This window comes from Bubalus bubalis, chromosome 18 (assembly GCF_019923935.1).
Source record: "Bubalus bubalis isolate 160015118507 breed Murrah chromosome 18, NDDB_SH_1, whole genome shotgun sequence".
Taxonomy (NCBI): domain Eukaryota; kingdom Metazoa; phylum Chordata; class Mammalia; order Artiodactyla; family Bovidae; genus Bubalus; species Bubalus bubalis.
In genome coordinates, this window is record NC_059174.1 from 57,000,170 (window position 1) to 57,024,764 (window position 24,595).

Here is a 24,595-nt window from a genome sequence, read left to right on the forward strand (position 1 = left end):
GTGAGAAAGGGGCTTTAAATCAGTGTTAAAAGCACAGAGGATATTTTTCAGAATATGCAATGCTATTTTTCTCCTAGAACTATATCTACACACGTCTTTAATTGGTCCCTCGCCAATGGGAAACACCACCAAGACTTCAACTCTATGAAGATTGCCTAGTGGTTCCCTGGCTGTACGGAATGGAGTCTTTGAAAATGGCCTCCTCCTTAATATAATCCTTACGGGCGCGGCCATGTTGTTCTCCAGATACCGTCACTGAAGGAAAATGAACCGCGGAATAGACCAATGGACTTGGTACGCCATGATAACTATTGGCAGACCGTGGCTTCCAAGGTGCTAGTGAGCATGAGCACCGTTCAAACACAGCCTCCCAAATCCTGACAGGAATTCGAATCGGAAGTGGCCCAGAGCGGCCATTTCGCTTCTGTTGTCAACTCTTCTAACCTGTGAATCGCCTGTGGGATGCTGAGGTGATTTGGAACATTAGCAATGGGGAATCTGCGGGGTCGATGAGGGAGTAATCCGCTTGGTGTGAGTGATGTTGGGAATTGGGGGCCGAGTGATGGGGGTCTGTGGAATGAGTGATGTCGGGTCTGCGGAGTGAGTAGTGGGGTTCTTAGTGATGGGAGCTATAGAGTAAGTGGGGTTTTCTAATTTAAGTTTAATGCTTGGCTCGTTGATTTTCACTCTTTCTTGCCTTATTTCTGTATGTATAAAAGTATTTTTGTAACTTGAATTCCAAGTGTACTTTAATTCAGATTTTATATGTTGGCCCATGAAATTTATTTACATGATCGTGAACATGGGTCTTAAGAGGGCCTTGGTATGGTACTGGGAACCACTTGGGGAGGTGGTCCACTGCTTGGGGGACTGTAGGAGGCAATGACTGACTGGGAGCAGGAGCTTTGAGGGTCACATTGTAACACACTCAAGGGAGACAGTGATTGAGGGAGGATCAGTGAAATCAGTAAAGTGTTTGGGGTGCTAAGGGCAGCATTTGGGAACCAGTTGATGGGAGACCTAGTGGGCCAGTGATGGAGGTTTGTGAAGCTGATTGATTTGCTTTCTGGGCAGTGGGTGTTGTCCTTTGGAAATGAATGAGTGGGTCAGTGTTGGTCTCAACTTGGGTCTCTGGAGACCCAAGTGTGGCTGAGGATAAGTGATTGGGTGTTGGGCAAATCAATGATAGTTTCTTCCTGGGGTGCATTATTTGGAACCCTATATTGGGGGTTATCTAATGAGTCCTAGTACATGTCTGCAGGTTTTCCAAATGAAGATGGGATTCCATACATTGAATTTTGTCAGAAAAGGTTGAGCTGTCTGTATTATGGATGGGCACTGAAATGTCCAGAACCTCAGTTCCAGACATGGGCTACTTGAAGCCTAAGCTTTCTGAAGCCAACAGGAAATGTAAACAGTGTTTCTGGAAATTGACTATGTAGAAGACCACATGGGATAGTGGCAACTGGGACGCGTCAGAATTCCCTTTGGAGACTGAGTGACCTTAAGGCAAATTAGGTAACAGCAGTCAGCTTCAGTTTTCCTCATCCATGAAATGGGTATGAAAGTGAAAGTTGCTCAGTTCAACTCTTTGCCACCCCATGAATTATACAGTCCATGGAATTCTCTAGGCCAGAATACTGGAATGAGTAGCCTTTCCCTTCTCCAGGGGATCTTCCAACCCAGGAATCGAACCAGGGTCTCCTGCATTGCAGGTGGATTCTTTACCAACTGAGCTATCAGGGAAGCCCTCAAATGGGTATAATAATGATATTTAGCTGACAGGGTGGTGTGAGAATTACTCAAGGTATCTGATACCTGACTCAGCAACTTGCTGATTTTTATTCAGCAAGTAATAAAATAATTTTTATTTTATTTTTTATTGTTTTTCATGTGCCTGGCAGGTTCTGAGGACTTGACAAACCTCAACTCATGGAAGTCTCAATGCCTATGATAAATACCTTCCTCTTCATTTTGGAAACTGCCACTAAAATAATCTCTCTCTCTTCTCATAGTTCAAAGGTGTGTCAGAGCTGCAGTTAAACCTTCATGAACTTTAATCCAAATCTTTTCCATCTTATTTTTTACCCCAATAGATAGATTCCTGAGTTTTGTTTACCCTCATGTTGTGAACACAGTGACTTTCACCTAATGGCTCTCAGAAATTCCTGTGGCGTGGATATTAGATGAGTAATGATGCGTTTACTGCCTTTCCAGGATTTCCAGTGTCCCTCCAGAGCCCCTGGGTCAGGCCACATCACGGAGACTGCAGGATCTCCCTACACAGCTCAGGTCGACTCTTCCCAGCAGCTCTGATTGGAGCCTTCTGATGCCCACCCAGCTGCAGGCTCCTGGGAAGAGTGGAGTTGTCAGCAAGAGAGACCAAGAATTGAAGCCCAGAAGGGACATGCTTGCTGACATGAATTTGCCCCAGAGGCCCCAGGTCTTGGGTTTAGAGGAGCAGGATGTATCGTGTGAGGTAAGCAGGAGCCACCCCCACCCCAGGGGCAGTTCTACGGAACTTGAGGGCAGACACAGGAAGCAGCAGACTCTGGACTCCCTGTGTCAAGACAATGTGGATTCTCCAGCGGAGAGCAGAGCACTGATAGCTAATGTTTCCTCATCCACAGGCACTGTGTCTTATAGAGGAAACTGAACTGACCGATGCAGGAGGATGTGTAGAAGAGGGTTGGCCCTGGGGCAAAGGAAGAAGAAACCATAGCTCCAGCCACAGGCCAGGAAATACTGACTCCTTCCTGCTCAGCACAGGCCTCCTTCACCCATATGTTCATCCTCCATCCACTGCTGGGTCTTTGCATTGTTTCAGCTGATCCCCACCTGACTCCTCACTGGAGATTGGCTGCTTTCTCCTCTGTCCTCAGAATTTACAGTCACAGAGCAAGAACTAGCTTTTAAGGACCGTGTGGTTTTTCCTCTTTTAAAAGATGAATAAAAGTGCTCAGGAATAATGTAGACATTGATATTTGATATTTTGGAGTGAGGAAGCAGGGTTCTTGGTTATACTCAAGATTTCCTGAAATTCCAAGTTGTTCTTTGTATTTCATGACCTTTCGGGTGTTTTTAAAATAACAACGACCCACTCCAAGGACCTCATTGCTATTGCTAAGTCACTTCAGTTGTGTCCGACTCTGCGACCCCATAGACGGCAGCCCGCCAGGCTTCCCCATCCCTGGGATTCTCCAGGCAAGAACACTGGAGTGGGTTGCCATTTCCTTCTCCAATGCATGAAAGGGAAAAGTGAAAGTGAAGTCACTCAGTCGTGTCCGACCCTCAGCGACCCCATGGACTGCAGCCTTCCAGGCTCCTCCATCCATGGGATTTTCCAGGCAAGAGTATTGGAGTGGGGTGCCATTGCCTTCTCCAAAGGACCTCATTAAATACTGTGTATCTCCAAATACAGACATATTTTGAGGTTCTGGGGGTTAGGACTTCAGCATATGAATGAGTTGGGGGGAGGGGCACAATTCAGCCCATAATAGTGGCAAACACTGCCTTGTAGAAAAATGTATTTCATTTTGTGTTGGAGTTGGCTGAATTTTAAGAGCACTTCTTGTTCAGCTAAGGTGTTAAGATGCATGATATTGGGTTGGCCAAAAAGTTTGTTAAGGACATTTAGAAACCACAAACCTTTTGGCCAACCTAATCCTTATTAGCTTTGTTCTTATTTTAATATTAAAAATATTGTTTTCTTGCCCTGATTCTGATTTCATACAATATGAAACAGGTAGTTAGTGGGAAGCCATATATATCATGGTGAAGTCATTAAGAACACACCCCTGTATGTAAGTTCAACAATGATGACTAATTCTCATTGAGCTGGGGTATGTTGTTATAGGGGTTAGTGTCTTTTGAGGATGTGACCATGGACTTCAGCAGGGAGGAGTGGCAGCAACTGGACCCTGCCCAGAGACACCTGTATCAGGATGTGATGCTGGAGATCTACAGCCACTTTTTCTCTGTGGGTGAGCACAGCTGACCTGGGACTCTTGGACGGGCCTCTGAGATGTCCCTCCTTCTTGTGGCATGCAGTGGGACATCTGAAGAATGTAATCAGTTTGTCCTGGGCTTGTCCCAAATTGTTCATTCCTCTTGGTCATCTTTGAATGTTACTTTGTTCCTAATGAAAGATGTGTCAATGAAAGAAACTTCATTGAATGACCTCTGAAGCCCAATGTATGTCTGCATGCTAAGTCACTTCAGTTGTGTCTGACTCTTTTTGACCCCATGAACTATAGCCAATCAGGCTCCTTTGTACATGGGATTCTCCAGGCAGAATACTAGAGTGGGTTGCCATGCCCTTCTCTGAAGCCCAATACCACATCCTAATGTAATATCCTTTCTTATTCACAGGGTATCACATTCCCAACCCAGAGATCATTTTCAGGATTGAAGAAGGAAAGGAACCATGGGTGAGGAAGACTGAACTCCCATGTCAGAGGTATCATGGTGAGTGACTGTCAAGTCATGTAGATCCATGAGGGGCCATATTCAACCTACCACACTTATCCATTCCCCAATGGTGGACACACATTATCTCCTACTCCTTAAAACTAATGCTGCTGTACATTATTTTGTAATGTATGCCATTAAGGCTAATGCTGCCATACATTATTTTGTAAATGTTCTATAGGGGCCAACATAAGAATTAATCAGAGGTGAATAGTCAAGGGGGATTGCCTGATCACTGGATATGACTACACTTAATCCAGCTAAGTTAATCATTTTTACATCTTGCTTCCCAACATTTATAATATTTATCAAATTTCTCATTTATGGCCCATGTTATGATAGAGCTGTTTTCATTTTTCTGGGAACAGAGCATCTCATCATATCTGTTATCTGATTGGATTTTCCATCTGTATGTTGCTTTTGTCGTCTCATTTTATCCCTTTGTGGAATTTCCTGAAGGCCTTTTTTTTAATTTGTCCTCTGAACTCATTTTTTTTCTGCACTGAATCCTTCTTTATCCCTAATTGTGGTGCCTCCAACTTGGGCCCCTGTACTTCCCTCTGGTTATCCCTTCATAGAGGAATTACTTTAAAGGACCCTTCTATTCTCAACACTTAAGGCCTAAATTTTTTTTTTTCCTGATGATCCTTTATCAGTGCCTCCAGTCCCCATGCCTAAACCATGTTCTCTTATTTAGCTTTATGGTGGACAGTTCCTGTGGGGTGTCTCATTTCCTTTATTTTAAGGAAATCAGAAATTGGAATCATTACGCACATCAGAAATTCTTCTCACTTTATACGTTTTGTCCAGAAGATTCTTCTGTTTCTTGGCTCGCCCATCTTAGTCTTCTAACTTGTTATTTTAGAAATTCTACTATATATATATTTTTTAAAAGCACAGTTTAGTTGACTCTTTTTCTTAATTCCAGGGGTATCACCATAAACCACCTATTTTCTCATGCTTGGGTTATTTTGTTCCTAGTGGGATTTGTGGATTCCCAGTCATCATGAGTTCAGTCAAGATGACATTGATAGATTACCCCAAAGATTGATTTATTTCTTTTTCTCAGATTTTAATGCTATCAGTTCAGTTCAGTCGCTCAGTTGTATCTGACCCTCTGCAACTACATGAATCGCAGCACGCCAGGCCTCCCTGTCCATCACCAACTCCCGGAGTTCACTCAGACTCACGTCCATCGAGTCAGTGATGCCATCCAGCCATCTCATCCTCTGTCATCCCCTTCTCCTCCTGCCCCCAATCCCTCCCAGCATCAGAGTCTTTTCCAATGAGTCAACTCTTCGCATGAGGTGGCCAAAGTACTGGAGTTTCAGCTTTAGCATCATTCCTTCCAAAGAAATCCCAGGGCTGATCTCCTTCCAAATGGACTGGTTGGATCTCCTTGCAGTCGAAGGGACTCTCAAGAGTCTTCTCCAACACCACAGTTCAAAAGCATCAATTCTTCGGTGCTCAGCTTTCTTCTTCTGGAGAAGGCAATGGCACCCCACTCCAGTACTCTTGCCTGGAAAATCCCATGGATGGTGGAGCTGGTAGGCTGCAGTCCTTGGGGTTGCCGGGCCCGGTAGGAGGCCGTCTGTGGGGTCACACAGAGTCGGACACTACTGAAGCGACTTAGCAGCAGCAGCAGCTTTCTTCACAGTCCAACTCTCACATCCATACATGACCACAGGAAAAACCATAGCTTTGACTAGATGGACCTTTGTTGGCAAAGTAATGTCTCTGCTTTTGAATATGCTATGTAGGTTGGTCATAACTTTCCTTCCAAGGAGTAAGCGTCTTTTAATTTCATGGCTGCAGTCACCATCTGGAGGGATTTTGGAGCCCAAAAGAATAAAGTCTGACACTGTTTTCACTGTTTCCCCATCTATTTGCCATGAAGTGACGGGACCAGATGCCATGATCTTCGTTTTCTGAATGTTGAGTTTTAAGCCAACTTTTTCACTTTCCTCTTTCACCTTCATCAAGAGGCTTTTTAGTACCTCTTCACTTTCTGCCATAAGGGTGGTGTCATCTGCATATCTGAGGTTATTGATATTTCTCCCAGCAATCTTGATTCCAGCTTGTGCTTCTTCCAGCCCAGCATTTCTCATGATGTACTCTGCAAATAAGTTAATGCTATATATATATATATATATATATATACACACATACACATACATACCTACTAAAAATGGTAAAAATAAAGCGCCTTCTCATTTTTAAAAAAAAGTGATAGATGACTGAGGTTTGGGAACAGGACAAGGGTCTGGGATACAGTTTATCCAAGTGATTGAAAGAAAAGAAAACAAGACGTGATGGTGTTAACCATACTCAATATTTAAATCTCTGATAGGATAAAGTAATAGTAAAATTCAGCCACCTTTTTAAAAAGAATCTGTTGTGTCTAATGTTCTTACTAGTAAACTGGATGATCAGTGACTCCTGTTCTTAACCAAAAAATGGTATATTGAGTAGCATAAAGCTGAAAGTTATAACAAAAAGACCAAGGTCCAGTATAATTTCCAGAATAATTCTCCTCCTATAAAAACACTTCTAAAAGTCAGTTCAGCAGGAAGCCTTATGTTTTGTATTCATTCAGGTGTTGAAGTTTTTCTCTTGTCATTGCAGTACCATCTTTTATGATGCTGTCAATCTTTGGGAATGAGTGCATTGCAACCAAAGCCAGGTTCTACTAGGCAGGAAAGGGGTGGAGGGTACTGAGAAACTGTGATGTGTTTCTCTGGCTAGAAGTGGTGCATAATGTTGTATGCCCATTTCGTCAGCAAAAACAGTCTCACTGTCACATATCACTGCAAAGGAAATTGTGAGTCATTATGTGGCTTGGCTGCCATGTGCCTGGCCATAGTTAACCTCTGTGGAAGAGGGTGAGACAGACTCTAGGGGACAGCCTGTTTGTCCAGCCTTCCAGTTTACCCTTCTTGGGATATGTACTAAGTTCAGGGAAACAAACTTTAGTTTCATAGAATTGAGAGTTTGAGTATAGGTATTCTTTCACTGTGTTGGCTATGTCAGGATTGATGCTTTAATAGTCTATCAGAGGATATCTAGGGCTGAATGATTTTGGTATTGTTTCTAACAAGTAGGAGGAAGCTGGGCGATTAATCACAATGTAGATCTTTAATGAAAACCTATACAGATGGTCCCTGACTTGTGATGGTTCAATTTACAATTTTTCAACTTTACAATGTTGTGAAAGTCATACACATTTAGTACAAACTATACTTTGAATTGTAAATTTTGATCTTTTCCCAGGCTAGTGATATACAGTACTATACTCTCATGATGCCAGGGTCCCAGTCAGCCACATGATCATAAAGGGAATCAACCAATACACTTACTACCCTTCTGTACCCAGATAACCACTCTTTTTTTCACTTTCAGTACAGAATTTGATAAATTGCGTGAGATATTCAACACTTTATTATAAAATAGGTCTTTTGTTAGATGCTTTGGCCCAACCTTAGGCTAACGTAAGTCTTCTAAGCACATTTAAAGTAGGCTGGGTTAAGCTTTGTTTAGTAGGTTAGGTATATTCATTTCTGATTTATGATATTTTAAACTTATCATGGACATATCAGGACATAACCTCATTGTAAGTTGAGAAAACTCTGCACTCTGAACCCCTCCTTCAAGCTTTGGCTATGCACAGATGCTGCCCTATGACACTCTTGTCTCTTTTATCCTGTAGTCATTGCACTAGGTCTGGGTATCTAGATCACCTGCATGAGTGGGGTCAGGTTGCCTTTGTTAAAATCTTAACTTTCCCCACGGCTGGGCAAAGTGATTTTGGTTAAGTATTTAACCATTGTATTTCGTTTCATGTGGAAAACCAGGATAATAAATAGTTACCTCCTGGGATTGTTGTGGGGATTTAATGAATTTATGTGTGCATCACATAGAACATTGCCTAGCAAATGCTAAGTGCTATACAGCTAAGTGGCTGACATATAGTAAGGGCTGTGTGACTTCTTTCTTGATCACCATCAGCACGACCATTGGTATATGACTCAGCAGTTTCTCCATGCACAATCTCAGTCAGCTCCATGTGACTTCTCCTCTATCGTTTGCTAATTGTTCACTGTATCTATTTCATCTTGTTCTCCTTCTAGAAGGGGAGTTTGGGCTTGAAACCCCACAACGGGAAATTTCTGAAGAAGCTTCATTTCACAATGAGATGATGGGTGGAGTCACAAGAGATGGTTCATGGTGTTCCATTTTAGAAGAACTATGGAAACATGCTGACCAAACAAAAAGGGATCCTAAAAATCAAAATAAACCTTCACATCAGGGGGCTTTCTTCAATAAGAAAACACTGAACACAGAGAGGGACTGTGACTACAAGTACCCTGGAACAGTCATTCAGGCAAAGCCCCACCTTGTTTCTTCACAAAAGGGACCTCATAAACGTTGCTCAGTTGCAAAAAGGTTGAAGCCTAACCTAGAAGCAATTCATCAAAATCAAAGCAGTACCACAAAACACCTTGATGATATGGTTGGATCTGGTCAGCCAGTTATCCATAGCTCTTCCAGTGCCAGCTGCAAGAATACTCACACAGGAGAGAACTTCCGTGAAGGTAATACATGTACAAAAGCCTTCAGCCAGAAACAGTTACTCACACAGCATCAAGTTCATACTCAGGAAAAACCAGATAAGTGTACTGAATGTGGGAGGGACTTCACCCACAAATCACACCTCCTTGAGCAACAGAGATTCCATAGTGTAGAAAACCTCCAGGAATGTGGTAAATGTGGGAAAGCCTTCAGCTCACAACCAAAACTCGGGATCTGTGTGACAGATCATACAGTTAACATACCATATATATGTAAGGAATGTGGAAAAGTCTTCATTCAGAGGCCAGAATTGGTTACACACCAGAAAACTCATACTAGAAAGAAGCCCCATAAATGCCATGAATGTGGAAAAACTTTCTTCCAGATGTTATCTCTCTTCAGACATCAGAGAACTCATACAAGAGAAAAACTCTATGAATGCGGTGAATGTGGGAAAGGCTTCTCCCAGAATTCAACTCTTAGTATACATCAGAAAATCCACACTGGCGAGCGACAGTATGTATGCAGTGAATGTGGGAAGGCCTTCACCCAGAAGTCAACACTCAGCTTGCACCAGAGAATCCATTCAGGGGAGAAGTCTTATGTGTGTATTGAATGCGGCCAGGCCTTTATCCAGAAGGCGCACCTGATTGTACATCAGAGAAGTCACACTGGAGAGAAGCCTTATCAGTGTCACAGCTGTGGGAAATCCTTCATTTCCAAGTCACAACTTGATATACATCATCGAATCCACACTGGGGAGAAACCTTATGAATGCAGTGACTGTGGGAAAACCTTTACCCAAAAGTCACACCTCAACATACACCAGAAAATTCACACTGGAGAAAGACACCACGTGTGCAGTGAATGCGGGAAGGCCTTCAACCAGAAGTCAATCCTCAGCATGCATCAGCGAATTCACACCGGAGAGAAGCCTTACAAATGCAGTGACTGTGGGAAGGCCTTTACTTCCAAGTCACAGTTCAGAGAGCATCAGCGGATCCATACGGGAGAGAAACCCTACGTATGTGCTGCATGTGGGAAGGCTTTCAATGGTAGATCAAATTTCCATAAACATCAGATGACTCACAATAGAGAGAGAACCTTTGCCTGTTACAAGTGTGGGAACACCTTCGTCGAGAAATCAGAGTTAATCACACATCAGAGAACACATATTGGAGAGAAACCTTATGAATGCTGTGACTGCGGGAAATCCTTCAGTAGGAAACCACAACTCAAAGTGCATCAACGAATTCACACAGGAGAGAGACCTTATGTGTGTTCCAAGTGTGGGAAGAGCTTCAACAACAGGTCAAATTTTAATAAACACCAGACAACTCACACCAGAGATAAATCTTATAAAAGCAGTTAATCTGTGCAAGGCTTTACCCAGAAGTCAATTTCTAGTATGCATAAAGATCATAAACATCAATGAAACTAACTGAATTTCTTGAAGAAAAAACATGAGGCAGATATAATCATATATTATAGAATTCATGCTTCAGAAAAGCTCTAGGGAGGCACTGCATGTCTCCAAGTTACACATATTTTATGTGAGGGAAATAACTCAGGAAAGAACTTTTAAGAATGAGTGGAAATGTCTATATTTGTACTAGCTTCATTAAAAGTTATAAAATTCATTTGAGGAAGAAACCCTAATACATTGAGAAGAGAGTTTCTATAGAGTAAGACAGATCGTTACCAGATTATTTACAGGAAAATTTGTGGGAATTTAATGATAACCCTGTTTAATGTGGAATATCATTATTTTTAGGCTGCCAGCAAACTAAATGATGACTTGGCAATATTAAGTATGTGTGTGTATATCTGTATACTTATGTATGTATGTATATTTATATCTGCAGGTCAGTGTGTATACACACACACACACACACACACACTCAATTCTGTAGTTTTTGCTACAGAATTCACTGTGTAACCAGAGGTGTTGATTATATATTTTTTAAAAGAACCTAACAATTGTTTAATCATATTTACTCCCTATTGAATTTACATCCTGAGGTTGCACAATTATTATTAATGTCTATGTACACAGACAGATGAATGTACTTTTTTTGGTAAATGCATAAATGTGATTCTGATATTCATAGTGTAGTTTTTCTCTTCTTTAATGATTAGTTCAGCTCTACTCTCCCCTTTCCACCTCCACCATCTATGGTGAACCTTTTAGTATGGAGTCTTTTATATGTTTATACAGGCTCCTAATCACCTATGTCAGGAGTCAGCAAACTGTCCATCAGCCAAATCTGGTTGGCCACACGTTTTTTAAATAAAGTTTTATTGGAACACAGCCATGTTCATTTGTTTGTGTGATGTCTGTGGCTGCTTTTGTGCTCTACTAGCAGAGCTGAGTAGTTGTGGCAAAGGCCATATGGCCTGCAAACTGAAAGTATTTACCCTCCAGCTCAGAGAGAAGTCTGCTAACACTTGTTATTCCCACACACTCATTACTATGCTCATAAGTGTACACCTATATAGGTACTCTTCCCTCTTTGTTTTGTAAACATCAAATCATATCACATACCTTGTGCAGTTGTTCTTTTCAGTCTACAACACAGCTGTTCAGTGACTGCATCAGTATTCTATCAGTATGAGGACATGCTGTAATTTATTCACCTACCCTCGTTTTTCTTTTTTTTTTTTTTTTTGCACCATATCCAGGATCTTAGTTCCCTGACCAGGGATCAAACCTGTATCCTCTGCATTGGGAATTCAGAGTCTTAACTGCTGGACTGCCAGGGAAGTCTCCATGTATTTTATTTTTCTTTCCCACTCCCCTCCTTTTTTTTTTTTTTTTTTTTTTTTTGCTATAAGAAAGAAGTAGAACAGTATACTTTGTAAGTAGACAGGCCCAGGAGCCAGGTTCCTGTGCATCAGTGCCTGCCCAGTCATGTCTGCCTCTTTGCAATCCCATGGACTGTGGCCCATCAGGCTCTTCTGTCCATGGGATTTCTCAAGCAAGAATACTGCAGTGGGTTGCCATTTCCTCCTCCAGGAGATCTTCCTGACCCAGAGGTCAAACCTGCACCTCCTGTGTCTACGGCATTGGTAGGTGGATTCTTTTTTATTTATTTTTAATTGAAGGAGAATTGCTTTGCGATATTGTTTTGTATTCTGCCATACATCAACATGAATCAGCTATAGGTATACATATGTCCACTCCCTCTTAAATCTCTCTCCCACCTCTCACCCCATCCTACTGCTCTAGGTTGTCACAGAGCACAGGTTTGAGCTTCCTGAGTCATACAGCAAATTCCCACTGGCTATCTATTTTACATATGGTAATGTATATGTTTCCACACTGCTTTCTCCATTTGTCCCACCCACTTCTTCCCCCATTGTGTCCACAAGTCTGTTTATGTCTGCAACTTCATTGCTGCCCTGCAAATGGGTTCATCTACCAACTTTCTAGATTCCATATATATGCATTAATGTACGAAGTTTGTTTTTCTCTTACTTCATTCTGTGTAATAGGCTCTAGGTTCACCCACCTCATTAGAATGGACTCAAATACATTCCTTTTTATGGATGAATAATATTCCACTGTATATATGAACCACAGCTTTTTTAATCCATTCATCTGTCGACAGACATCTAGGTCGCTCCCATGTCCTAGCTATTGTAAACAGTGCTGCAATGAACATTGGGATACATGTATCTTTTTCAATTATGGTTTTCTCAGCATATATGCCCACTAGTGGAATTGTTGGTTTATGAGGTAGTTTCATTCCTAGTTTTTTGTATTTTTTTAAGGAATCTCCATACTGTCTTCCATAATGGCTGTATCGATTTACATTCTGGCAGATGGATTCTTTATCACTGAGCCACCTGGGAAGCCCTCAGGTTCCTTACTTGATTCTATATCAATCAAGCAAGATATTTATCTGCCCCTGGTTTTCAAAAGAAGATGACAGTAGCGCTACCCCACAAGTCCTTGTGAGAAATAAACAGGTGAACAAGCATTAAGCACTTCAACTGTGTGGAAAGAACCAGAGCATGGTCAATTTGAGTGGGGCCCTGTGTGACCAAATGAATGGCAATGAAAGGACGGGGATTAGGGATGGCAGAGAGAAGCCAGTAAAATAAAGCCTCCTTTAACAAGAAACTAGGTGGGATGGTTGAGGGGATTCTTTCCGGGCTCCAGATACCCCTCAGCCTGGGGGCTTCTGGAACTAAGGGGCCGATGTCCATGGTGAGGACGATGTAGAGGGGCCACAGCTCCTTGGAGAGCAGCCTGTATCCTGGCGAGTTGGCAGCATCTTGCTGCCACTTCCGGTGGATCTGGGCCAGAAGGCCAGGACTGGAGGGACTGAGGGGGCAGCCATGCGAGCTGAGGGCTTGGGAACAGGCCCAGGACTGGCCACCCCTGCCCCACCCACTGACTCATCTCTGGGAGCTCTGCTTGCAGCTGGGGTCCTGCCCCTCCTCCAGCATGTGGTAACAGCCAAAGAGCAGATGAAGCCATAAGAGGACCATCCCGCTGAGTTGCAGCCTTACAGGGGAGAGGACGTGAGGCCAGATGCCTGTCTCCTTTGATAGGGTCCCCATCCACACCCGGCCCCTCAGGCCAGAGTGGCTTGTGTCTCCCGCAATCCAACACAGTTCACATTTTCACTCAGTCTTGGGCACCCCGTGGCCCCCGCACCACAGAGGGGCCTGCTGCCCCGAGCGAGGCTCCCCACAGCAGCGCCCCCTACCTGGCAGTGATGTCACTGTCTTCCTGATTCCCGCCCTAGCTGGTGTTGGGGAAGCCACTGATCCTCAGGTAGTGAATGGGGCGCAGGGCAAACACCCCTCCATGGTAGCCTTGGTAGGGCAGGCTACAGAGGCAGGGAGAGTTGGAAGCACAGGGCATTTCAGGCAATGGGCCCTGGCCCTTTGCTAGCCAGGAGCACAGGGTTTATTTCTGGGTTATCCATTCCCCACTCTCTCCCTTGGTAACCTCTCCCTGACTCCTAGGATGTCCCTGTGCCTGATCCTGGGGCAGCCCTACCCCTTGAGATGACCCCTCATGTAACCCTGGAAATCCCCTCCCTGAATCATCTGAAAGGCCCATCTTGTGACCCCATCAATGGGCCCTCCTGTTATAAGTTCTCCTCTGACCTCTGTTACAACTTCTCTGCCTACCACTTCATTAAATGCATCCTGATCCCCTCACTGATAACTAATCCCACTGTCATTTGATACCCACACCCAGGAGGAAGCTTCTCCCCATCTATAAGGCCTTTCCCCAGGCCTCTTCATCCTCTCCATCATCGGCCCCAGGGATCACGGCCTGGACTGTACAATGGGCAGGGCCTGGCCAAGAGTCCCCCCAACAGGAGGTCCCCTCCCTCCACCTACATGTCGTTGAACTTGTCGATGGCCATGGAACAGGGGCAGGGAAGATGTCGCAGATGCAGAGGTTGTGGTCATCCTCTGGGAGCAGGTTCACATTGTGGAAAAAGACACGGTCCCAGTCCTCCTCCTGCATGGCCTCCCAGAACCCCACATTGCACAGGTTGCCCCAGTTGAAGGCGGTGGTGTTCACCTGGGGTGGATGGAGATACTCACCACAGGTAGTGGTGTCCCTGCCACTTGCCAGGCCCATCCTCTCTCACCTTTCCAAGTGCCATTCTCCTGCCTGGAACCCCTTCTTATTCCCAGACTTGTCCAGGAAGGCTCAGTTCAAAGGTTACCCCCGCTAGGAAACTTTCCTTGGATCCCCACCCCCATCCTCGGCAGACTCAGCATCTTCAGTTTCTCAGCTCTCCCTTCTTGGCCATTTTCAGAGTTCTCAAGGATCATCACCTTCAAGGGGTCATCTGAGGGAGGCAGAGGTCAGGAGAGACTGGGGACCGTCTGTGTTTCTCTTTCTGCTCCTGCCAGACAAAGACTAGGTCTGATGCTCAGGATAAGATCTGCCATTCCTCCTTGTCCTCCTCGATCATCATCTTCTTCATCACCATCTTAACCATAACCATCATGACTTATCATTACCATGATATTTGTCATCACCATCACCACCATTATCTCTATCTTCATCATCTTCAACATCATTAGCAGTCCCCTAACCTCCATCATAACCATTACATCATCATCATGACCATCACCACCATCAAAACCACCACCACCACCATCATCATCATTATCACTGTCACTTATTAAGCACCTAGTATGTGCCAGGCACTGGCCTCATTGCTTTACACTCATTATCTCAATGAACCTTTGACTCATGAATGAGAAAACAGTAGCACAGAGCACAGATTCCCCGAGTTTATACATAGTCATACTGAAGAACAGTGTGTTGAATGAATGGATATATGGATGGAGAGATGAAGACTGGTCCCAGTCTCACGCCACACAAGTAGTAATGGGCAAGGCCAAGATTCAAACAGGCATCTAACAGACCTCAGGCCCAGTGCTTTACTTTACCCCTTGGGTTGCTGCCCAATCCAACAAGCCTTGGTCTCCGAGACCCAGACTCAGTGGGATGAGCCCTTCCCTTAGTCAGCTACTCAAACAGAGCCCAGACTAAGCCATTCTAGACCAAACATATAGCCCTTGGTTTTGGTCTTCCCCAGTCCAGGTTCTTCTTGACTCCTCAATCCTACCCTCTGGATACTCTCTGGCCCAGACACTCTCAGCGCAGACACTGATGACTCCAGCCCCGACTCTTCAAGGCCAGGCTCAGACCCCTCTGCCCTCTTGCTCCTGTGCCTCCTCATTCCTGCTGCACCTGGTTCACCACGTAAATGGCACAGTGCAGCCGCTGGCACTGTAGGAAGGGGTGCAGGTGGGAGAGCAGCTGGGCCTGCCCAGAGTGGGGCACCACTACTGCCACGTGGGGTCGCGCCCACAGGGACCTATCCCAGAAACCCCCACTACTCAGGTGTGCTGGGTTAAATCACGTCTCCCCACAAATTCACTGCCACCTGGAACTTCAGTACATGATCTTGTTTGGAAAGGGGGCTTTGCAGATGTCACTGGTTAAAATGCGGGAAGGCGCGGCTGCAGCAGCGGTGGTTCTGGTAGAGGAGCGCCCCCACCAGCAGCAACTGCGCCCCCAGAAATAGCAGCAGCATCCCCCTCTGCTGCACCATTCTGGGGAAGAAAGCAAAAGGGCATCCCTCCCATCTTGTAAACCCTTTACTTCGGCCCCGGGGGGCTCCATCCCTGTCTCCTGCTCCCATCTTTCCCCACCTGGCTCTGCACACTGCACAGAGGGAGAACGAGAGAAAGATTTGCTGAAGCCACTCAAGGTCACACCACCTGCTCTGCGGACCTGCCATGCACCCACCTCCAGCCTCATCACTCCTACCTTCTGGGCACACTGGACGCTGGCTTGGTGCTCCTCTGGCTAAGTGATTAATCTCTTTTGGGCTCGATGTCCTTGTCTGTAAAAAGGGGCTTACAGCTTGTTGTTCAAGGACCTGCAATGTGCATAAATCAAGGGGTTGGACTGGACTCAGCATTTTCCCAGGACACAGCCAGGTTCTCTCACATTTCCAGCATCCTGAAAGGAAGGGACCTACTCCACTCCTGCTCATCCTGGGTGAGCCCTCTCCCCTCTGCCACCACAGGCACCAAGTAGCCCCTCGTGGCTTCCATAGCCCCTGTTATCTCCCTCACCCATCATCTGATCATCATGGATTATGACTGTCTGTGTCAGCTGCCCCCATCAGACAAGGGGCTTGCTAAGAGCAGGGTTCAGGACTGACTCAGTTCTAGGTGCCCAGCATTTCCACACACAGGAGGCCCCAAGAAGTGAATGAATGAGTGAATCAATGAATGAGATGCTATTCTCCACCTGATAAACTCCTGCTCATCTTTCATGTGCTCCGCATCCAGGGACTCTTCTCTAAGTCCCTCACTCCTGTCTACTCTTGTCAGGACCCTCCCAATCCCTGGCATCTCTGCTGCCACAGCTCTCGTCAGCAGACCTGGACTGATCCAAATCCACTCTCTCCCCCTCACCAGCCTGGGAGCCCTGGGAGGGTGGCCCTGGGCATGACTCATCTCTGGGCCTCAGCATCATCCATCGTCCTGGTCACTAAATGGGCGAGTATATTTTTAGATGAACTAGAAAATGATCTCAGTACAGAGGCATGCTCCAGACCAAATCTCAAAGGCGGGGCGAGACAGAATATGATCAGGGATAGAAAATCCTTCAACTTTGGAGCATTAAGGAAACAAGAATCCAATTTCTGTAGCAAAGTGGGTCAGGTATTTCTTGCAGCCTTTCAGCTGGAAAGGCAGCTTTTAAAGGAGCATTGTGGACTTTCCTGGTGGTACAGTGGGCAAGAATCCTCCTGCCAATGCAGGGAGAGGAACAGGTTCGATCCCTGCTCTGGGGAGATCCCACATGCTACAGAGGAATTAAAGCCCATGCACCAAAACTACTGAGCCTGTGCTCTACCCTGGAGCCACAAATACTGAAGCCTGTGTTCCACAAGACAGGCCACTGCAATGAGAAGCCCCAGCATGACAACTAGAGAACAGCACCCGCTCACTGCAACCAGAAAAAAGCCCGCTTGCAGCAACGGAAGACCCACTGTAGCCAAAAATAAATAAAGAAGCACTGTTTCAGAGACTACCACCCAGGCATTGAGTGGCACAGCTAGATTTAGACACCCCTCTTTTAAGCAAAATGAGAACGAAGACCCCACAGTTATGGTGGAAATACATCCCATTCACACACAGAAGAGATTCAACAGTCAAGAAGTATGTTAGTTACTCAGTCGTGTCTGACTCTTTGGGACCCCATGAACTGTAGCCCCCCCAGGCTCCTCTGTCCATGGGATTCTCCAGGCAAGGATACTGGAGTGGGTTGCCATGCCCTTCTCCATCAATAGGCAAGAAACACTGCAGGAACTTCAGCTGGATTTGGTGCTGTCCTTCAGGGACCAAGACCAGTCTTTGAAATACCCTGGTAGAGTTGGCCCAGCAGCAATTTATGGATGCGTTTGCTGGGATGAAAACAGCAGGGCTCGTCATAATCCCTATCTCCCGGATGGGAATGCTGTGGGTGTGGACCACGCCTGAGTCATGTCACAGGGGCTGGTGTCCAGCTGCTCTGTGAACAGGAGGTGCCAACAAAGCCTTGATGGTGTTATTTCCTGTTCTAAGGCAGGGAGTCGGTGAGCTTGGAGGAGTGAAGAGTCTCAGGTGAGGTGCGTCCTCTCAGGAGCATGATACTTCATGCAGGAGTCAGATGCATAAGGTGGTTTCTGGGGAGCCACCAACAGAGCAACTGTGTTAGTTATACATCACATTGGTTACAGAGTGCAGATGTCCAGACTCACGTTCCCATCCTCCTCGTGCTGGGACGGGAAAGGCAGCTGCTATTCAAATGATTTGTCTCTCGAAAAATCTGGTAAAAATGACCCTTCAGATTCCACAGGATACATGGGAGGCATGTACTTTAGAGCCTGAGAGTTTTATAGATCTCAAGCGATTGTTTTCTTACTCCTGTTTTACAATTAATCTCTATTGTACCCACAGCATTTGTGATTTAGTGCCACACACTACTGCTGCATTTGGGGTCCGTGAAGGCCAAAGTTTAACTATAAACAATTTTTCGAAAGAATTTGGCAGTATTAGCATGAATATAAGTATGGAAGCATAAAGCTGTGTTGTTGTTCCTTCTGCAGAAGATATCAAACTTTGACCTTGGACTTCTGGCCTCCAGCATTATGAAAAAATAAATTTCTGTTGTTTCATCTAAAAAAAGAAAAAGTGCACCTCCATTTCATTACTGATGAAAAGATCAATTTTATGTTTTGTTTCTCAAAGTCATGTAAGATTTCATGAAAAAATTCTGATGTCTTAAACTAGCAGCAATGCTCATCCATGTTACACGCTTCAAATTAGGAAAGTAAACAACCATGTTTCACGAGTGACATGGTACAGCTTGCACTAATAATAATGTATTTTCATTAGCCAGCAGGGAATATGTGGAAAGCAGACCATTGAGAAACTCCCCTTTGCAAAGAAAATCTCACATTAGAAATATTAGTGTGTCTTAAGGATGAAAACCATGTTTCCACCCAGGGGTTGAATCTTCAACTCCTTCAGTGGAAGTTCAGAGACCTACCCACTGGACCTCCAGGGAATTCCCAGAGTATCTTTCTGGCTACATTTGTTAGGCTCAGAAGTCCATGCCCAAAATCAGATTGTGCTTTTTGTTCTAAGGCCATCCCTAAACTTCCTGACTTCCAAGGAGGTAAGAAATGTCTTTGAGGATACAGAAGCTGTTCTAACAAGGCAGAAGTCTTCCAAGTGGGGCATGTACACAAAACTCCCTGTACGGTAAGGTGTACTATTTTACTCATCTTGGTGAAGGCGAAGCTTGGCTCATGTTGGGATGTTCTGTTTTCAGAACAACCAAAAGCATTTCAATTTAGTGAAGCTTATTAAAAGAAAATTAACTGGAATGTTTCCAGGGACAAAATTTTCAAGTTACACTGAATATAATATCCAGGTAACTGGTTAGAATTGGTGTACATTCTTCATTAAGATAATTAAAACTTATGTGAGTGATGTAATGAAATAATTATTCCATGAACAGCCTACCCTCATGTCACCTTATAAGACGTATGGTTTCTACCAGTAAATAACATAAACATCTTCATGTTGAAAAATTTCAGGTGTCGACTTAAAATGAATGAGGTAGTGGTACAAAGCTTTTCAAAATTATTTGGGAGTCTCCCAAACAAAAGTGTTTTAAGATGACTGTAATATATGCCTATACCTAAAGGGCCTCCTGATGAAAGTTAAAGAGGAGAGTGAAAAAGTTGGCTTAAAGCTCAACATTCAGAAAACTAAGATCATGGCATCTAGTCCCATTACTTCATGGCAAATAGATGGGGAAACTGTGGAAACAGTGGCAGACTTAATTTTTTGGGGCTCCCAAATCACTGCAGATGGTAATTGCAGCCATGAAATTAAAAGATGCTTACTCCTTGGAAGGAAAGTTATGACCAAGACAGCATATTGAAAAGCAGAGACATTACTTTGTCAACAAAGGTCCGTCTAGTCAAGGCTGTGGTTTTTCCAGTGGTCATGTATGGATGTGAGAGTTGGGCTATAAAGAAAGCTGAGCAATGAAGAATTGATGCTTTTGAACTGTGGTGTTGGAGAAGACTCTTGAGAGTCCCTTGGACTGCAAGGAGATCCAACCAGTCCATCCTAAAGGAGATCAGTCCTGGGTGTTCATTGAAAGGACTGATGTTGAAGCTGAAACTCCAATACTTTGGCCACCTGATGTGAAGAGCTGACTTATTTGCAAAGACCCTGATGCTGGGAAAGATTGAGGGCAGGAGGAGAAGGGGACGACAGGATGAGATGGTTGGATGGCATCACCGACTCAATAGGCATGGGTTTGGGTGGACTCCGGGAGTTGGGTGGTGGACAGGAAGGTCTGGCGTGCTATGGTTCATGGGGTTGCAAAGAGTTGGACACAACTGAGCGACTGAACTGACTGAACACACACACATAACTCAGACTTCTTATGTCTTAGCTAGTTTCAAGATTTATGAAAAGCTGTTTTGGCCATTTCCTAAATTACAAAGTGAAAGTTGCTCAGCTACCCCTTAGACTATACAGTTCATGGAATTCTCCAGGCCAGAATACTGGAATGGGTAACTGTTCCCTTGTCCTGGGGATCTTCCCAATCCAGGAATCAAACCCAGGTCTCCCGAGTTGCAAGTGGCTTCTTTACCAGCTGAGCCACAAGGGAAGCCCTCCTACATCATAAAATAGAGGCTAATGGGAAAAATTCATTTATTAGATCAGAAGTACACATATTAAGCTTCTTGGTCAAGGTCCCTTGCCCTGGGTAGTAGAGTGACTTTGCTATTTGCTGAGACTCACTTGCGGGTCTCTGCTATCCAGCATAATACAAGTCACAGATGGAATTTAAAATTTCCTACTAGCCATATTTATAAAGTAAAAATAAATGGGTACAATTAATTTTTAATATTACATTTAAAAAAGATTACCATTTCAACATGTAATAAAGATACAAAAATTTTTGTGAGATATTCCATGTTTTTTGCACATAAACTATTCTAATCTGATATATTTTTACCTTTACAGCACAGCTCAATTCAAACTATACACAGTTCAAGTGCTCATTAGCCACGTGGCTGGTGGGTACCATTTTGAACAGCCACACCTTGGACCTCTGTACATAATCTGCATGTGCCTGGCAAAAACCTATATTCTCGCATCACTGGGTTTCATTTCAGTCACTGAGTGCAAGCTCGTGAGTGGTCATGTTCAACTTTTCCATAACTTTAATGCTGTCAATTAATTAATGAGAGATGCAGTAAAATGTCACTCACGGTTCTTCTGGAATGTGTCAATTTCTTCTTGTCCTCCTGTTAACTTTAGTTTTACTTCTTTTGGGATTATGTTGTTAGGTGTATCTGAGTTTAGAACTGTTTCATCATCCTGGTTATTCCTTTTTCATCTGTGATGACATTTATTACTAATAGTGCTTTTTGACTCAAAATGTTTTGTTTGGTGGCTCATGTGGCTAAAAGGTTTCTTGAGTTAAATCCCTAGTATATCTTTCCCCACCCTTTTGCTTTCACTTTCTGAGTCTTTATTCCTTAGAAGTGGGTCTCGTGAACATAGCATAACATCTTTCTTCTTAACTTTCCCTGTGCTACAGATAATTTTGCTTGTTCCTATTTTTTCTGCAGTAAAACATACTTAAAAGGATATTTCTTAACAATTTCCCTCAATCTAAACCACCACTAAGCCTTTAGGTTTTATTGACTCTACATTCCACAATGGGAGTCCTGACATTAATCAAACACTTGCCTGGTGCTGGTCCATTTCATCCTCAAAGCCATCCTTTGGTTTCACAGAAAGGGATACTGAGGCTCAAAGTTATTCAGGTGTGGAAAGAGAGCATGAGTTTGAGTCCAGGTTTGTATGTGTTACTCCAAAGAAACATTGCCTGACTGAAGGTGTGTCTTGGGGGTACAACGGTGGTAGAGGTCAGGGAAGGCTTCCCCAAAGAGGTAACATCTGGGTAGGTCTTGAAGGATAAGTAGACATCTAAGCCCCATTCAAAGCTAGGGGAAAGGTATTCTGGGCAGAGAGGTGGAGCAACAGGACGCTTGGTGTATGCAGTCATGCTATGCTATGCTAAGTCACTTCAGTCGTGTCTGACTCTGTGTGACCCCATAGACGGTAGCCCACCAGGCTCCCCCGTCCCTGGGATTCTCCAGGCAAGAACACTGGAGTGGGTTGCCATTTCCTTCTCCAATGCATGAAGTGAAAAGTGAAAGTGAAGTCGCTCAGTCGTATCCGACTGTTAGCGACCCCATGGACTGCAGCCTACCAGGCTCCTCCGTCCATGGGATTTTCCAGGCAAGAGTACTGGAGTGGGGTGCCATTGCCTTCTCTGGTATGCAGTCATAGAGTGTACCAAGTCGCTTCAGTCCTGTCTGACTCTGTGCAACCCTATGGACTGTAGCCTCCTCTGTCCATGGGATTCTCCAGGCTAGAATACTGGAGTGGGCTACTATGCCCTCCTCCAGGGGATCTTCCTGACCAGGGATCGATCCCGAATCTCGTGTCTCCTGCATTGGCAGGCGGGTTCTTTACCACTAGTGCCACCACGGTAAACGCAGCTAATTATCTAGAGTGCTTTCTGTGGCCCGAGAGCTGTTCTAAGCACTCAGCATGTATCTCTTCTCAATCTCAGCACTACTGACATTTTGGGCAAGCTAGTTCTTTGCCATGGAGGCTGACCTGTGTGTTAGAGATTTAGTAACATTGCTGGTCTCTGCCTACTGGATGCCAGTACCCCAACCCCAGTTGTGGGTCAAAATCATCCCAAGTTGAGAACCACTGCTCTACTCCTCTGAAGGCTGGACTATTTCATCCCCTACAGGTGAGGAAATGTAACTTAGCCACATTCACACAGCCAGATCCCAGGATCTGAACCAGGCTGCCCCCTTCCTTAACCACCACATTCCACAGCAGCAATTTCCTGCCTGAGCTCAGTGTTCCCTGGGGTGCAGATAAGAGGAGGAGGCAAGGAAGAGGAGGGAGGCCAGGAGCAGCTCAGGACAGGCCATGAATACCTTGCCTGCTCTGTCCCAGGCCTTCTGCATGGGGATGCTATGGACCCAGATGCAAACCCAACCAAACCCTTCTCTTGGAAAGTACCCAACCCAAAGAGACAGTGAAACGGAGACAGCCACAACCCAAGGTGACAGGGCCTCTGACAAAGCAAGGGACCAAGGACCATGGGAGCCCAGAGGTGGCTTGTTAAGCCAGGGCAGGGGAGGAGGGGTCCTGTGGGCTTCCTGGGGGAAGTATACCCACATGGCCATCTGGATGAGAAAGAGGAAGCAGGGTGTTAGGGGAGGAGGGGTGTGGGACAGAGAGTCTTCAGAAGAGACAGCGTGTGCAGACATCTGGCAGAAAAAGTTCTTCCTCTGGAAAATATGGGGGCCTGCCAGAGATGCAGGGTGAGAGGTGAGGCTGAGAAGTCATCAGGGGCCAGGTCACTAACACGAAGCTGAGGGACTCAGTCTTTACCCTGCAACGATGAGGAGCTGCAGCCATCCTCCAGAAGCCCCCTGACAGCAACTCAGTCTTTCCCTTCAGAAACAAAGTTAATGAGTACTGAGCAGCAGCCCCGGGAAGAGACATAAAAAACAGAACACTGCCCTCCGCTCTTTTCACAGCACTTAACGAAGCACCAGGCATGGTTTGGGGTGCTTTGAAAATATGAAATCATCTAGTTCCTCCAACAGCTGCTATTTTATCATCCCCACTGAATACAGGAAGCCCAGGAAGGTCAAGTCACTCACTCAAGGTCAAAGAAACTAAGCAAGGGGCATATGGAGTCACACTTGCAGGCCAGCTTTCACATCCACTTTCTTTTTTTCAATGGCATCCAGTGTAAGACAAACTTTTTAAACTAACTTCTCACTCAAAAGTATGTGAGTGGTGTTGGAGAACCACTAAAATACTTAAAGAAACTTTCAAAGCCGGAGACTAAAATCAACACAGGAACACCTGAAAGTGCATACTGATTTGGGAGCTGAAAACCAAAGCACAGCAGAATACCTCTTAAGTCAGGGCCCCTCAGCCTCAGCACTACTGTTATGTGGGGCTGGATGATTCTGCGTTGTGGAGACCATCCTGTGCAGCATATGTTTACCGGCAACCCTGGCCTCTGCCTACCGGGTACTGGCCACACTCTGCTCCTTGCATCATAGTTGCAACAATTAAAAATGTCTCCAGACATCACCAAATGTTCTCTTGGGGATAAACTCACCCTCAACTGAGAACTGCCTTAGACTCTCTGTAGGTTGGTTGTCTAAGGTTTTGAAATGCCCAACTCAAGACTTCCTTTAAAAGAAAACTTAGACATGTTCCAGAAATGGGAGCCACGACCAGTTATGAGAATTAAGTGGAAAAAAAAAAAACCAGAAAAAAGGGTTTTTTCCCCCCCAGTAAACACTTGCCTACTAACTCATTTATTTTCACACACACTGTGACGCACGTACCATTATCATCATCC

At 44.8% G+C, this 24,595-nt stretch overlaps 2 protein-coding genes across 12 annotated transcripts in view; one reads left to right on the forward strand and one right to left on the reverse strand.

The window, feature by feature from the left end:
* The window catches only part of LOC102397662 (sialic acid-binding Ig-like lectin 6), a 52,367-nt gene that overhangs the window by 25,871 nt on the left and 1,901 nt on the right, over positions 1 to 24,595 (reverse strand). The window lies entirely within an intron of this gene.
* On the forward strand, positions 340 to 11,350 carry ZNF175 (zinc finger protein 175). 2 transcript variants are annotated; one of them, XM_006065875.3, is made up of 5 exons: positions 340 to 470; positions 2,218 to 2,479; positions 3,857 to 3,983; positions 4,372 to 4,467; positions 8,598 to 11,350. In XM_006065875.3, exons 1-5 carry the CDS (start codon positions 463 to 465, stop codon positions 10,409 to 10,411), a joined length of 2,307 nt encoding a protein of 768 aa, XP_006065937.2. In that variant the 5' UTR covers positions 340 to 462; the 3' UTR covers positions 10,412 to 11,350. The 2 variants fall into 2 exon arrangements, with proteins under 2 accessions (XP_006065937.2, XP_025125884.1); XM_025270099.2 differs by lacking the exon at positions 340 to 470 and adding an exon at positions 1,734 to 2,022.